The following is a 16380-nucleotide window of genomic DNA, read 5'->3' as shown; positions in this document are numbered from 1 at the left end:
TAGTTTTTCGTCGTCCATCGCGGTCCGCTCCTCAGCTATTTAAATGACCTGAAGTGTGTTGTGATGGTTGTGACCTGGTAAATCCACTAGGTGGCTGCCGACAACAATTAATGTAATCACGACAGGAAAATGTTACACAGGCCGATACTTTAATATTTTGCATATGTAAAAATGTCTCAAGAGAAAAATAAAATATTAAAAGCACTGTGTTTATTATACATTTAATTATATATGTTTACATTTTAATTAAGCTGTACAACTAATATAAGTAGTATTTTGCAGCAGTGGTATCTTGGTGTAATGCATGTACAACGATTTGAAACAAATATGATGTTTTTTAATATAAAACTATGCAGATGGCGCTCTGTGGCGCGGCAGAAATTTGAACAGCGTTCTGAGTGTTAGCTGAGCGCCGCGGACAGACGCCGAATGGCGCCGCCGGTGTCTGTACACTTATAGAGAATAATGTGTTCGAATTTTAAAGATGTGGCGCAACGCGGCGCGGCGCTTCTCGTCTGGTGTGCGACCCCCTTTACATTGTGTTACTCCAAAAAAAAAAAAAAAGAAACCGATTGCATTACTTAGTTACCTTTTATGGAACTTAATGCATTGCTTTTTGTCACCAGGGCTGGACTTGCTTATTTGTTTTTAACAACAACAATTATTTTTGGCAACTGTAAGAGCCCTTTCATATCAAAAGCCAAAGTAATAAGCCTCAGGCTGAAGGAAGTGCCTCTGCCTCTGCACTTACTCCCGAGAGGTGTCAGTGAATTGTGTGAATTGAGTTATTTATTTGAAAAAGTAACTTAGATATTGCATTGTAAATTTAAAAGTAATGTGTTAAGTCATTCTAATCTGGAAATGACATGTGGGTGAGTAAATGGTGGCAGCACACACACACACACACACACACACACTCTGTCTCCCGAGGAGGCAACCTTAAATTAACAGTAGCTTGGATGTTTTGTGAACACCTTGAGCACTCACCTGGGACCCGACACAGCATTTCACCCTAATTGGTCAGTTTTCCTGTGAGCAAACAATAGCCTTGGTTAATAAGGCAATATGGATGTGTTCACCACCTGCATCCCTAATAAGAGCAGAAAAAAAACAACAACACAGCTCTGAGTTCAGGAAGCAGATTCAGTTTTTCAGATCTGTGGCATCAGCAAGGGAGGAAAATAAACTTAGTGCTCAGTCTTTCCTGTGCTGGATGCATAACAAATGCCCACCTGTACACACCTACGAAGACTGTTGCAGAGATTTGTGTGTGCTGAAAACATAAACGTAAGCACTGTAAGGCCAAACAACTTGGTTTACACTTTTTTTTTAATGATGTTTAGTCATCAGAGGAAGAAAGAACTGGTGCATTTTGTATTTGTGTGTGCTTAAATAATGACTTTAAAGCCCTGCTTTATATATGTGACTGTGCAAGCTTGTTTGCACATTTTTATCAAAACTTCATTTACATCTGATCACAAATTCAGATAAGCATTGATTAACTGTTCTCTGCTGGTCAATGAGGCTATAATAGCATTAACCTTCTCTTGCACTGTGTGTTCCTAAGGCAACAGTGTCATTTTTCTTTCGCATTTTCAACTTTCAACCGATAATTTAAAACTTTGCCATGCATTGTTGGAATTCTGTAAAGAAACCAAAAACATGATAAGTTTAAGTTTAATTTTTTTTAAATACTTTTTATTTTTGCACTTCCTTTTTTCTTTTCTTTTCTTTTCTTTTCTTTTCTTTTCTTTTCTTTTCTTTTCTTTTCTTTTCTTTTCTTTTCTTTTCTTACAATATTTCATAAATGGGATTGGATATTTGATACAGGTTTGATGCTTATTTAACAAACTAAATCAGTGTTTTCTAAATGTTGTTGTCACTTTTGAATTAGATAAAATTAGATTAGATTTTTTTATAAATTGTACAGTCGTGGCCAAAAGTTTTGAGAATTACATAAATATTAGTTTTCAAAAAGTTTGCTGCTAAACTGCTTTTAGATCTTTGTTTCAGTTGTTTCTGTGATGTACTGAAATATAATTCCAAGCACTTCATACGTTTCAAAGGCTTTTATTGACAATTACATTACATTTATCCAAAGAGTCAGTATTTGCAGTGTTGGCCCTTCTTTTTCAGGACCTCTGCAATTCGACTGGGCATGCTCTCAATCAACTTCTGGGCCAAATCCTGACTGATAGCAACCCATTCTTTCATAATCACTTCTTGGAGTTTGTCAGAATTAGTGGGTTTTTGTTTGTCCACCCGCCTCTTGAGGATTGACCACAAGTTCTCAATGGGATTAAGATCTGGGGAGTTTCCAGGCCATGGACCCAAAATTTCAACATTCTGGTCCCCGAGCCACTTAGTTATCACTTTTGCCTTATGGCACGGTGCTCCATCGTGCTGGAAAATGCATTGTTCTTCACCAAACTGTTGTTGGATTGTTGGAAGAAGTTGCTGTTGGAGGGTGTTTTGGTACCATTCTTTATTCATGGCTGTGTTTTTGGGCAGAATTGTGAGTGAGCCCACTCCCTTGGATGAGAAGCAACCCCACACATGAATGGTGTCAGGATGCTTTACTGTTGGCATGACACAGGACTGATGGTAGCGCTCACCTTTTCTTCTCCGGACAAGCCTTTTTCCAGATGCCCCAAACAGAAAGGGGCTTCATCGGAGAATATGACTTTGCCCCAGTCCTCAGCAGTCCATTCACTATACTTTCTGCAGAAGATCAATCTGTCCCTGATGGTTTTTTTTTTGGAGAGAAGTGGCTTCTTTGCTGCCCTTCTTGACACCAGGCCATCTTCCAAAAGTCTTGGCCTCACTGTGCGTGCAGATGCGCTCACACCTGCCTGCTGCCATTCCTGAGCAAGCTCTGCACTGGTGGCACTCCGATCCCTCAGCTGAATCTTCTTTAGGAGACGATCCTGGCGCCTGCGGGACTTTCTTGGACGCCCTGAAGCCTTCTTTACAAGAATTTAACCTCTTTCCTTGAAGTTCTTGATGATCCTATAAATTGTTGATTTTAGGTGCAGTCTTAGTAGCCACAATATCCTGTGAAGCCATTTTTATGAAACGCAATGATGGCTGCACGCGTTTCTTTGCAGGTCACCATGGTTAACAATGGAAGAATGATTTCAAGCATTACCCTCCTTTTAACATGTCAAGTCTGCCATTCTAACCCAATCAGCCTGACATAATGATCTCCAGGCTTGTGCTCGTCAACATTCTCACCTGAGTTAACAAGACTATTACTGAAATGATCTCAGCAGGTCCTTTAATGACCACAATGAAATGCAGTGGAAAGGTTTTTTTGGGATTAAGTTAATTTTCATGGCAAAGAAGGACTATGCAATTCATCTGATCACTCTTCATAACATTCTGGAGTATATGCAAATTGCTATTATAAAAACTTTAGCAGCAACTTTTCCAATTTCCAATATTTATGTAATTCTCAAAACATTTGGCCACGACTGTATGTTTATATATGCTATCTAAACACTGGGTGAAATTTACATAAATATTTACAGCAATGTTCACAGACTTTAAAGTTTATTGAAAATCTGTTATGAAAAACGTAAACCACTGTTTCTTTTCTTTTGGCGCTTTCACTTTTACTGTGAAATAATGAAAACAACGAAAACTTTTGGATAATGCAAACATACACTTTTAAATAGAAAAAAAATGAATAAATGTTTTGTCACTAGGTCTACGCTGATTTAAATTAATTTATTTATTAGTTTTGTTATTATTCATTTTTATAAGCAAAAAAAAAAAAAAAAATAGAAAGAAAGAAAAAAGAGGGTGAGAGGATAGTAATTCAGTCTGAAAAGCTCCAGAAAGGACATAAGTATTTCAAAAGTAGTCAGTATGACTCATACTGCTGTATGACTCAAAATGCTGTCAAGATTTTAAATGGTAATGATTGATGTGTGCTGTGTTTATTACATTCGTATTACAGTTGTATTGATGTATGTGAAGCCAGAGACAAATTTCCACTACGTGGACAATAAAGTAAAGTAAAGTAAAGTAAAGTAAAGTAAAGTAAAGTAAAGTAAAGTAAAGTAAAGTAAAGTAATACACTTTATTCAAAGGGCCCTATCTTGCACCCAGCGCAATTGACTTTGTACACCGACGCATGTGTCATTCCTATTTTGCACCCGGGCAAAGCGCGCTTTTCCCTCCACAGAAGCACGTGGCTAAACTAGGGAATGAACTTGCGCTCCCTGGGCGGTTCAGCGCAAAAAAGGAGGCGTGTTCCGGCGCAAACGTTCCTTCATGCTATTTTGCAGGTTTAGAAAACAATTGCGCCACTAACCAGGAAAAAATAGTTTAAAGTCAGTGGCGCATTGCGCATGTTATTCATATGCTATTTTAAGGGCGCATGCTTGGCCATAATCAATGTAGCGTGTGCATAACGCTCACAATTCTCTCATCTACACAAAAGCAGCAGTTATCATTTTTGCAAATCATACATTATTACGATAGATAGATAGATAGATAGATAGATAGATAGATAGATAGATAGATAGATAGATAGATAGATAGATAGATAGATAGATAGATAGATAGATAGATAGATAGCAGCCAGCGATAGATAGATAGATATATAGATAGATAGATAGATAGATAGATAGATAGATAGATAGATAGATAGATAGATAGATAGATAGATAGATAGATAGACAGACAGACAGACAGACAGACAGACAGTCAGACAGACAGACAGACAGATAGATAGACAGATAGATAGATAGATAGATAGATAGATAGATAGATAGATAGATAGATAGATAGATAGATAGATAGATAGATAGATAGATAGATAGATAGATAGATAATTTATTATAAAAGCATTCATCTAGCTTACACATTTACCCAAATTATAATACGCCTTTTTAACCGAAGTTATTTTGGGTGGGTTTCTCCATCCCCAACGTCCCTATCGAGAGCGTTGCTCTCCTTGGCTGTGAACCGCTCCTGGAGCGCGTCTGGCAAATCCGCCGTTATAATAGGAATCCGCTTTAGAACAATCGCGCCTGCTCTTAAAGGGAATGTGAGATGATGCTCTGATTGGTTTATTTCACGTAACGCCCAAACCACACCTATGAATAATGAAGCTACTTCAGACCAACCCATTTTAGATTTGCGCCTGGCGCAAGAGCCGTTTATCCCGCCGGGAAAATAGCAACAGCGCCGAGACCCGCCCACAAAGTTACTTGCGCTTTGCGCTTTGACACTTGCGTTTCAGATCGTTAAAATAGGGCCCATAAAGTCTTTATGAGGAACAGATTTAAATTGAAGTAGTTGTTCACTGAGAATCCTCCTGGGGGCACAACCCCACACTGAGAAAATGTGAGAAACATCGACTTAAATAGATGATCACATTTGGAACTAGCTTGAAAATATGAATATTGCCATCTGAATTAAGCAGTAATGGATTTCCTCAATAGGATTTATATACACAGTATATATATTTACTTGAGTTTATTGAACACAATTTATCTTTGGCGGTATGGTTCCTTATGGGGGTTCTTACTCCCAGAATAATTGACATACAAGAGCTTTAACATTAACCCCGCCGGAACCATGAATTTAGAAATACATAACAATTAAGTCTTTAAAGCAAACAGTGATAATCATGTGGATGTGGCAGTGATACGTCTATCCTGTAGCCTGGTTATGAAGATGGGTGTCTCGCAGCGGTGATGTCCATACCAGCTAAGATTTTGGAAGCCTTAGTGATCTGAAACAAAGAAGACGACAGCCAGAAGGTGCACAGTAATGTGCTCATGCTTATAATGGGGAGGAAGGGAGGGTTGCGAGCCTTTGAGCATACTTACCGAGCCGTAGTGCCACATATATATATATGTCCCATGTCTAACAGGAGAGAGGTGGAGATTGGAGCGATTTGACAGCTTACCGCATCAGCTGTTCACAGCCTTGCCTTCGTGGCCTGACTGAACTAACGCTGCGCTCAATATATATATATATATATATATATATATATATATATATATATATATATATATATATATATATATATACGTTTTGGCGTTTTGCCTCAACACGTTTAAATTAGGCCTACAGTGTCAGGAACACAACTGGACACAGATGCAGGTTACAGTGCGAGACCAATTTATTCAAAAAGTCAAAAAGAAAAACTCCCTCCAACGAACAAAAACAGCCCGGGAAATGAGGAAAAAGGTCCAACTGAAAAATAAGAGACTTCAATGTCCTTGCATAAATACCCGGCAGGGGGCGCCCAACGGCGCGGCCACGTAGAGAGCGGAGAGGGGAGGAAGCCACGAGAGAGCCAGTGACGGAGCAAACAAAAACTCTTCTGAAGAATGCTGGTGCCCGGTCTAGGAAATAAGGGAGGGGAAAAATAGAAAAACAAAACAAAACCAGTAGCAGCAAACAATGGCACGACAGAACAAGGCTTGACAGGATCAGACAGAATGGCTACACGTAATTATGGCATAAATAGAGCAAGAGATGAACAGACATTGAATTCAGGTGAGCGGAGTCAAACAATTGGAAGCGGAAACTGTAGTGATGAGGGGGAGGGAGGAACACCACAGATAGGTGCAAGACGAATGATCAAAACCAAAACAAAACACCATGTGCACACGAAATGCAGACATATACAGAAACACACACACACCGAAGAACGGGGTGATCAGACAGCGGACATGACATACAGCACCATATATATCTATATTTATCTATTCATAGGCAAAATACCTAAAAAAAGGAATCTGAATTCCAGGCTCAGAAGACCATTTATCCAAGTCAGGTTAGCAGTCACAGAAAAAAATAAATAAATGCATTCATGACCGACCTCGTTATAGTCAGGATTTACGGGAGTGAGACAATCCAATTAGTTTGAGATGGAGCCAAAACATGTTCTTAATTTCATTAATATTCTATCAGAGGCTATGTATCTCTGCACAGCGGGACTCAAAGATTCTCCACCACACTCTCTAAGCATTTCTCCAGCAACCTCATCTGCTGCTTCATTAACCTTTGTCTTCCCAGAAACCTCTGCTCTAATGCTTAAAGTCACTGATAGGAGCTTGCCATAAAGAATCAGAGGAAAGATACGGTGGTGGATTCTGCAAGGCTGCATGAGAATGGAGACGGGGAAAAGAAGATAAAATTAATTGCGCTTGGTTATGTGGGATTCACATTATAAAAGTCGGCAAGGCCAACACAAACCATCATTAATTTGTTCTAAAACTGGAATTCCATGTTCTTGAATTATTTGCATTCCACTTCATATTGCTGATAAAAGCTTTGTAAAGTAGGTGTGAAAAATACCAAAATCTGTATTTTATCTTTTAACTACATTTCTTTGGAGCATCCAAAGAGTGTCAAGCTAAGATTTTTTTTCTTCTTTTCTTTACTGTTTGTGTCTTCTCCTGTTCCTTGCATCTGTTTACACACAACTGAAGGTTAAACGACATTGAGCGAGACATGCACACCTTCACACATCTACATTTTGTATTATCATATGTCTGTATCAGGTAAAGAATTGCAGATGGAGAAGTATTATTCCATAACAGCTTCAAAGCGTGTGCCAGCTTCTATGACTGATTTGTGCACTTTCTGTTCAGTCTGGTGTATTCTAGCATGATCCGAATACAATCTGAACATATCTGACTTAAAGGAACAGTTCACACAAAAAATCTACTGTAAATTTTTTAAGACCCTGTTTGCACTTGGTATTAAAACCTGTCTTAGATGTGCCTCGGGTGAAGGTTTATTTTTTCAGGGAAAGGTAACTGATTTCATTGATACATACTGTATTTATCTCAGTGTGTTGATAAAGCACAAACTATAGTGTATGTAGTTGTTGGTGTTTTTTTCCTGAATTGGAAGTCTATTATATTTAAATGCAATCTGGCCACATATATTTTTGACTGCCTCTGAATGTGGTATGAATGCTTGGGTCAAATTTATGCTTAGATTTACACTGTAAGAGTATGGTCACATTAGCGACATTTCAGCAAAGTTTCACGGAAATTAAAATGTCTGTTGTCAATAGCATAGCATACAAACCACTGCTCACATAGAAAACATTTTAAAGCAAGCAGTTTTGTTGGTCAGCACAACAAATTTGTGAAATCTGTGTGGGGAACTTTTTTTACGACCTCATGTGAAACTCTCAAACGTGTGGATTCTATTTCTATTTCTATTTCTATTTTTATTCTATTTCGCCTACACAATTGAAATGTGTAAATGTGCAACAATAAATGTGACTGTATCCTAAAACTTTTTTTTTTTTCTTTTAAGCAATTAACTGACTTCAATAAAATCTAAAATGTTATTCAGTCTAACTAACAGTCTAATTATATATAAATATATATATATATATAAATATATATATATATATATATATATATATATATATATATATATATATATATATATATATATATATATATATATATATTCCAACTGTAAACCATACAATAACTTTATGTGACAACAGAGGACAGACTTTATTTAGTGTAAGCCGACACTTCATGCTCTCACAGCAAAGCAAATTAGAGACATACACTTCATGATAAACAAGCATGGCACAGCAGCCTATTAAATGTCCTAACTTTCTTTATTTGCTGCTTCCATCGTGATGTGAATAAAAGTCTAGTTTATCCGTGTTTTTTATTAATTTTTTTCCCAAACAGGCAGAATGACAATTTCCATGTCATTTGAAATTACTCTCCCATTGACTTACTATTGCATGGCCCTCTGTAGTTTCATAGCTGGACCACCAATCTCAGAGCTGAAAGCTTTAGGCTGGAAACATTCTTTCATTTAACCTTTCATGTTCCAACAGAAAAGTTTTCACAATTATTATTTATTTATTTTTAGTTATTTAGACGTTGATTGTCAAATTATGTATTGCTTAAATAAAATTATAGAATTTCTTAGAAATTGGGCTTTCTGCCCAAACACCACCACTGATTGATTGGCATATGTGTCATCTTGGTTGAGTTGGCAGTAATGATCGATGAGCTGGTCTTCTGGGTTCTAGCCACTATGGTTAGCATTAGCATGTCCCGTTTGATGAATGGGCTGGCGGGCTCTACTGCCTTGCTCTACTCAATTACTTGCCCTGGAGAGCTGTGTCAAGAACGGGATTGAAATGGAAACTGATTCTGAAGTGGACAGTAACATTTTTATGTGCCAGGAAAGAAACTGGGCAGGTCCTTGAACAAGTTGCATTGACCTGTATTACATCAGCAAGAGGGGTATTGATCTGATAATATAATCGAAGTTTGTGTCCATAAAGTTAGTATGAGGAGAGTTAAAATCTGGTTTGTATAAGCTTTACAAACCCAATGGAACAGAAAAAAAGCAAACCTAAAGCAGTTCATCCATTTAGTGAAGGTTTAGCTCAAACACACAATCCTTAGACCGCGACACCTCCAGCTCTCTCTCAATGATACGGTTACGAAACGGTTCAGCCTTGCTGATTTAATTATATTTGAGGCTGATTGTATTTATTTATTTATTTTCAAAATTGGCACAGACTTAAGACTGGTGGCACTCTAAAACAGAATAGAAGAGAAAAGAAGAAGAAAATTATAGATTTATGGGTCTGACTGTGCTTTTGGGTGAGTTAAAATGCACACCCTCAGGCCATAATGAATTACAGATTGGAGTGTGTTACAAGATTGACAGTGTTAAAGAGATTTATGTTTGTGATCCACTGCAATTATGATGAGATCAGAACAAGCAAATCAGGGATTGGAAATAAAGAGATATCACATTTAACACAAGGCAGTGCTGCCACAACTTTATAAAGCGTTCATTAAGATTTGCAAATTAGGAACATGATTTGAGAGTTCATCAAATTTACTACCTTCCTGTCTTGTATATGATATAAAAATTGAGATGCACTGTTGATTGATTGATTTCTATTGTGTTTGATATATTAATCTATTTTTATTGTATTGTGTTGTATTTTGTGTTTGTATTTGTGTGAGAGGCAGCTAACTGTTGAAATTATATAAATATAATAATTACATTTATATAATTTAATAATATTTTAGTACATATTTCATAAATTAAATTAATGGGCTATAGTTTATGTTTCTGTAGTACTGTTTAACCAACTATCCAAATGAATTAGGTGTTCTCTGAAATCTTGGACTATTTATATTAAGTTTCTTTTTCAGTTAAACTAAATGTGTTTACTGAGGCAGATGTATGCACTGGCCTTGTTATTGCACTCTCTCAACGTTCTACAATGTCTATTTGTGGACAGAAGATCCTATGCTGGGGATCCTATAAAAAATGCTGGGTTATTTCAACCCAACTTCAACCCAACCCAAAGCTCCTGAGGTCCACTAGCCAAGGCATTTGGTGCCTGAGGGACAGTGAAGACAGAGACTATGAGCATGTTTTCTGTGTTTCAGATCATGTTGCTGACAGATCCAGAGGTGGAGAGCAGTTTGCTCATCAGCTCAGATGAAGGCGCAACCTATCAAAAATATCGCCTCAACTTCTACATCCTCAGCCTGTTGTTTCACCCTGAGCAGGAGGACTGGATCCTTGCCTATGGCCATGACCAAAAGGTGCAGAATCATTTCAGCTAAATCATACAGCAGACATCTAATTATGGCACAAAGTTTTCAGCAAGGCACTAGGCATGCCATGCCATTCATGTGGTTCTCTAATTATCAAGCTGTTTTATTGCCAAATATAAACAAATGCAATCAAGCTAAAGGAAAAACAAATGTATAGTATTTGCATACTGTATAAAGAACCATTTAGGCACAAACTGCAGAGCAAGACATAATAATAATAAAAGCATGTGTGCAAATGGATGCTAATCTGTATTTAGGCTTGAAATATGTCCTCAGAAGGCAATTATCAATGCAAGAGGAAATATGTCTTAAAGAGACAATTTCAGTGGGCTTAAAGTTGGCAATTAAGACAATTTACACAACCTGATTCACAGGGAATTATCATTAATTATATGTTTTCAAACTCATGTTTAGGGTTAATCAATTATTATTATTATTTTAATTCTCCTGAAAAGATTGTTTAAGCATCAGATTTAATCATATCAAAAGATAATTTAATTAGTCAAAATTTGTTTTGTTTCTTTCTCTACGCAGCTGATGAATAATTTTAATTCCTTCCCCTTTTAGTTTTGGATTAGATTCATTTCTGAATTCATTAGATTTTTATTTATTTATTTATTTATTGCTACTTCTTGAAGTGGATTTAAATGATATAACATATTGTTCACCTACTACAGTAGAGCCCCTTTCACACTGCACGTCGGACCCGGCAAATTGCCGGAACATTGCCGGGTCGCCTTCTGTGTGAAAGCAAACACGTCCCGGGATTGATTCCGGCATTGAACCCGGGTCGGGGACCTAGTAACATTGCCGGGTTCAGGCCCGGGACGAGCGCTGTGTGAACAAAAGTCAGATCTAATGCCGTGTCGAAGTGATGACGTGCGTTATTGCGTGACTCTTTTACCGGCTGATTTGAAGGAAGATCAAAGTTTGCGACCAAAAAATATGTGCAAACTGTAATGAAGCAGAGATCAGTTAGTTCCTCACTTTCCGCGCTGACGTCTAGATCGTTCGCTTACTTCAGTGAAAGTATAACGTGCCTAACGTTTTCAACTTGTACATTACACGTCACGCCCTGATGTCACGTGTCGTTACGGGATCTTTACGGGTTGTGTGTGAAAGCACGAACATATCACTGGCAGTGTGAAAGTGCAAAATCTAGCGACCCTGGAACAATTGCCGGAACACTTTACCCGTGTATTTGCCGGAATGGCAGTGTGAAAGGGGCTTAGGTAACTCACTCTGCATCCTCTAGTGCAGGGGTTCTCAAACCTCTCCATGAAGTACCCCCAGCACTGCATGTTTTGTATGTCTCCCTATATCTGACACACCCACTTCAGGTCTTGCAGTCTCCTCTAATGAGCTGATGAGTTCAATCAGGTGTGATAATTGAGGAAGGCATACAAAATGTGCAGAGCAGGGGGTACTCCTGGACAGGTTTGAGAACCACTGTTCTAGTGGATAATATGGGGACTGCCACCAGAAGGAACTGTGTCTGAATCACGTATGAAACAATTCCAGTATCACTGGCCCATGTAGCCTGTGACATCACAGGCAGATGCCCGGAAGCATGAGAGGGTGAGAGGAACATGTCACCAATTTTTTTTTTGTCTTCAGGAGCCAATTGTTTGACAGTGCGTGTCAAGGCGAAATGGAGAAAACTAAGGCAAGTGGGCATTTAAAAAGTGTGTGCCTCCGTGTCCTATTGGTTTCTGACACACAAGGTCACACACACGTGTGCTACTAAGAGGCTTGATTTAGTCTGGTCATGTGAAAGGGAGAAGCCCACCAGTGGCAGAATTAACAAGCACTTTCTGACCAGTCATGAACTGATACGCTGATGTTGAGGGTGTGGCTGAGCACTGATACGCAAAGATCCCACCTGAGAAGAGGACACTTGTGAGCTGGTCCATCTGAGGATCATAGGTAGGAGCAGAAGAGTAGTGTGGCCACTTGCACCTCTCCTCTCTCTAAGAGTTGGGCGCAGAGGCAGGCGTGCACTAAGAGATGCTGCTTACATCAGGCCTTGAGGCTGGACTATGGGTTTCGCTTGTATGCAAACCATTGACTAAAGGTCTCTTCCTTGTGAGTTTTTTTCAAGTGCTCTGTAGAGCCTGACCGATATGGATTTTTGGGGGCCGATGCCAAAGCCGATATTAACTCGAAAAGAGCCGATTTATAAGCCGATATTTTGATTTTAAAAATAATCTGGATATTAGACCCATTTCCTATAAACTGCATTTACACAACATTCAATAGCAAAATATCTGCCTGTTCTATGTATGTGGGCTGTATAAACCATTTTCCAGAATGGACTATGTTAAAAAAAAGCCTTAGATTACAGTCTCAATGACTAAACAATTGCACATCAAAAGTATATATTTTTTAATGATCAAAAAACAGTCTGGTTTTAAACATTTAACACTTTTACTTTCTTCCAGTTGAAGCTGGTTTTAACAGTCTGTGTGTTTACTGTAAATAAATTATAATACTAAAGTTAAAGTATTTGCAGAAGTAGTCCCACACTTTGCTGCTACAGCATTCACCTTTTTCAGCCATCTGTAGGCAGAAAGAGAGACGGAGAAAGAATAAGCATGTGTATTAATAATATCACCATGTATCATTACTCATGTCATCATTAGAATTATAATAATAATAAACTGGGATCTCCTACATAGGCAAAAATTTGAAATATATATATATTTTTTTATTTGTCAAGCAATAGGTATTACCTACTTATATTTAACAATATTATTTCAACATTTTCCTGTTATGTCTGTAAAGCTGCTTTGAAACAATATGTAAAAAAAAAAGCGCTTGTTCAGCTCACATTTATTTACATGTCCCCTATGGTTTAATCATTTCTGACGCACCTACTGTAGTTACTGTAACTACACTATATTTGCTCTCACAGACACATTCATAACAGACCCGTATATCTTCTCCTCTTCTCTTTGTGCAGTCTGAATCAAAACATCGTCTTGCCTACTATTACCGGAAGATTACGGAATCAATTCGAAGTTGAATGGTTAACGTTAGTGTCATGAACACACCGCTGTCAATTTTGAGAAGAACCACCTTCAAACAAGTTAATAGCAAGCATTTAAGGGGCCTGCTAAAAAGGAAGCTATTAGCGTAAGAGTAACGTAACCAGCCTGAATTCACCAAATTGTTCTCTGGACCTGAGGGTAGCCTCTTCTTCCTTGCTTCTCTCTTAATTCTCATCAGCAGGACTAGCGCTATCGCTCGCTTCTTACAACGGGACAGATACATGTTTGCTGCTGACCGAAAGGGAGCTATGAAAGAGCTCCCGCTAAACGTTTTTAAAACTCCGCCTATGCCATAGCGCAGCGCAAATCGCGTTGTATCTGAAGGGCAACGCTGAGCCCAGCGGCAAGCGCCGTGCATACCGCGTACTGTGTGAAAGGCCCAATTACGCGGTCATTATGTGGGAAACACACCGCAATAGAATAAGAATAAGTTAAACGCTAACGTTATAGTTTGACCTCCTATTAACGTTCGCGCTCTTCCACTGATAAACATGGTATTAGCTTTGTGGCTAATCTAATATAGCAATGCATTAGTGGCTGTAAGTGATGTTACAGAATATTTAGAAGTAATAATGATAGGACCGTTAGCTAGAACTACCACACAGTTTTTATATACAGGGTATGAACTAAATCTACAATCATTTCACATGACGAACGACAGACTCACCGTCAAAACAGTTGATCGCTTTCTTCTGTAGTGGACTTCTGGCGCTGTTGTTAACTCTGGAGCTGCAGAGCTCCCTCTGGTGGGCACACTATGCAACACTCATAACATGAGTGAAGCATGAGACTCTGTTTCTCATGTTTCATCGGCCGTTACAAATGCCGATGCCGATTTAAATGCAATTAGCTTATATCGGCCGATAATATCGGCCGGCCGATATATCGGTCGGGCTCTAGTGCTCTGTGGTCAAGCTGCCCCCATATTAGGTTTTTTTTATTATTATTATTTATTTTTTCAGGTAGGCAGCCCCTTGAGCCTCTTCTAGCGGTCTCCCCTGTTAGAGTTCTAAATAGATGGTCTACTTCCCTTATCCCTTAGGTTTATCCTCCCTTAAGCTTATGTTAGTGGACCCAGCCATCAGTGGCTTACCCCCTTTCTGAGGAAAGGTTCAGTGTATATCTGCCACTTCTCTTGGGGCCCTCTCAACAGGTGAACAGGCATGTGCCATGGCTGAGTGGCCATTCCATTCCCCGTAGTGTCTGCTAGAGGATGCAATGTGCATGCCCCAGAAGGGGAACGTCTTGGGTTACACATCTGACAACAGTTCCCCCGAGAGGGAACAGGATGCTGCATCCCCTCGCCATGCCTAGTGTTTGCTTGTTTCAGGCTCCATGGGCCAATGGGATGGAGTTATTTCACACGTGCCTCAGTATCATACATATACTTTTTCTCACAATTAAATCATTGGGTAAGTATAGGTGACTCTATATAAATTACAGGCATAAGGGAGCCGCTATTGAAACTGTTTTCGATTGCGTGCTCTCATCTTACTTTCACTTTTGAGTTTTGCGATCACAAGGACACTATACTATAGGGCAGCAGTACTTACCACACATTTTACAAGATTAAATGTGTGTCATTGGTGTTCAGGATCTGCAAATCATTCGCCATCGTCCTATCAGACATTTCAACTTAATCTGTGTATGTGGTCAGTGAACTTTCATGTACTGTAATGCAAAAGGCTACCGCTAGCAAGCGGCTAATGCTTTAGCTGCTCCATAGAACACATTATTTTTTTTTTATCAAAGATATATATTAATAAATAAGATTTTCTTTTCAAGCATGTAAAAAACATAAAATTCACAGTGACATGCAATATCATTAAATGATGACAGTTTCAAGTCTGAAGTGATGTTGTTAAACAGCTTTGACTTCAGTTTTGACAAATCATTGATTTCACCCTTGAAAGAGGGCCAATGAGAATGAATTACAACTGAATGAAAACAATCAAAAATAATTATCAGCCAATTGATGGCTAATAGTTGACTGTTTGCACAATGTGCATGACTAGTCATGGCTGAAAGATGCAACAGCATATGACATTAAAAGAAAACACAATCACTAGTGTAATTAAACCCTATTCAAATCAGTGTCACAAATGCATAATTTATTAGTGTTGACATTTTTGCAGCCGTAATTCATTGGCAAGGTTCCTGATGTTTTTTTTTTTTTCATTATTTTTTATGATGACAGTAAAAATAGTGGAGATGAGCTAAAATGAAAAGCTTGGTAACCTTCAAAACTTCTGTGCTTCCCTGCTGCAAATAGATGTTTTCAGCAGGGCAGCACTTTTGGTTCTGTCTGATTTGGTTTAGTTTGATCCAGTTTGATTTGTTCCTTTGTCTGTGTCTGTGTCTAAATATGACCAAGCTTCATCCACCTCCTGTCAAGATGTTATATCGGATACGAGATTGTGATATCACAGTTCCCAACTGATGCAAATACAAGTGCTACATTGAACCAAATACCTCACTGAACCAAATTTCCATTCCCAAAGTTGACTTCTAAGATACCTTGTTTTGGATCAATTTTAAGACAACTTTACATGTAACCTACTTGTAGAAGAAAGTCAATTGTAGAAAAAAAAAACATATCTCATCTCTCAAAAAAAAAAACATCTCTCATGCTTACCAAGGCTACATTTATAAAAAAAAGAAAAAAAAAAAAAAAAAATATATATATATATATATATATATATATATATATTTTCTTTTTTTTTTTTTTC

The 16380-nt window shown here is 38.2% G+C and overlaps 1 protein-coding gene across 3 annotated transcripts in view; it reads left to right on the top strand.

The window, feature by feature from the left end:
• Window positions 1-16380, top strand: part of LOC132142692 (VPS10 domain-containing receptor SorCS1-like) — a 167412-nt gene that overhangs the window by 114820 nt on the left and 36212 nt on the right. For all 3 annotated transcript variants that reach the window (XR_009434101.1, XM_059552753.1, XM_059552754.1), the window contains exon 4: window positions 10431-10589. Coding sequence is in view for 2 of the 3 variants with exons in the window: in XM_059552753.1 (XP_059408736.1) it covers window positions 10431-10589 (159 nt within the window). In the remaining variant the exon portion in view is untranslated. The remainder of the gene's footprint in view (window positions 1-10430; window positions 10590-16380) is intronic.

The sequence above is a fragment of the Carassius carassius genome, chromosome 6 (genome assembly GCF_963082965.1).
Source record: "Carassius carassius chromosome 6, fCarCar2.1, whole genome shotgun sequence".
In the NCBI taxonomy this organism is placed as follows: Eukaryota; Metazoa; Chordata; class Actinopteri; order Cypriniformes; family Cyprinidae; genus Carassius; species Carassius carassius.
The sequence above is the reverse complement of the archived record's forward strand: the minus strand, read 5'-3'. Positions and strand labels throughout refer to the sequence as shown.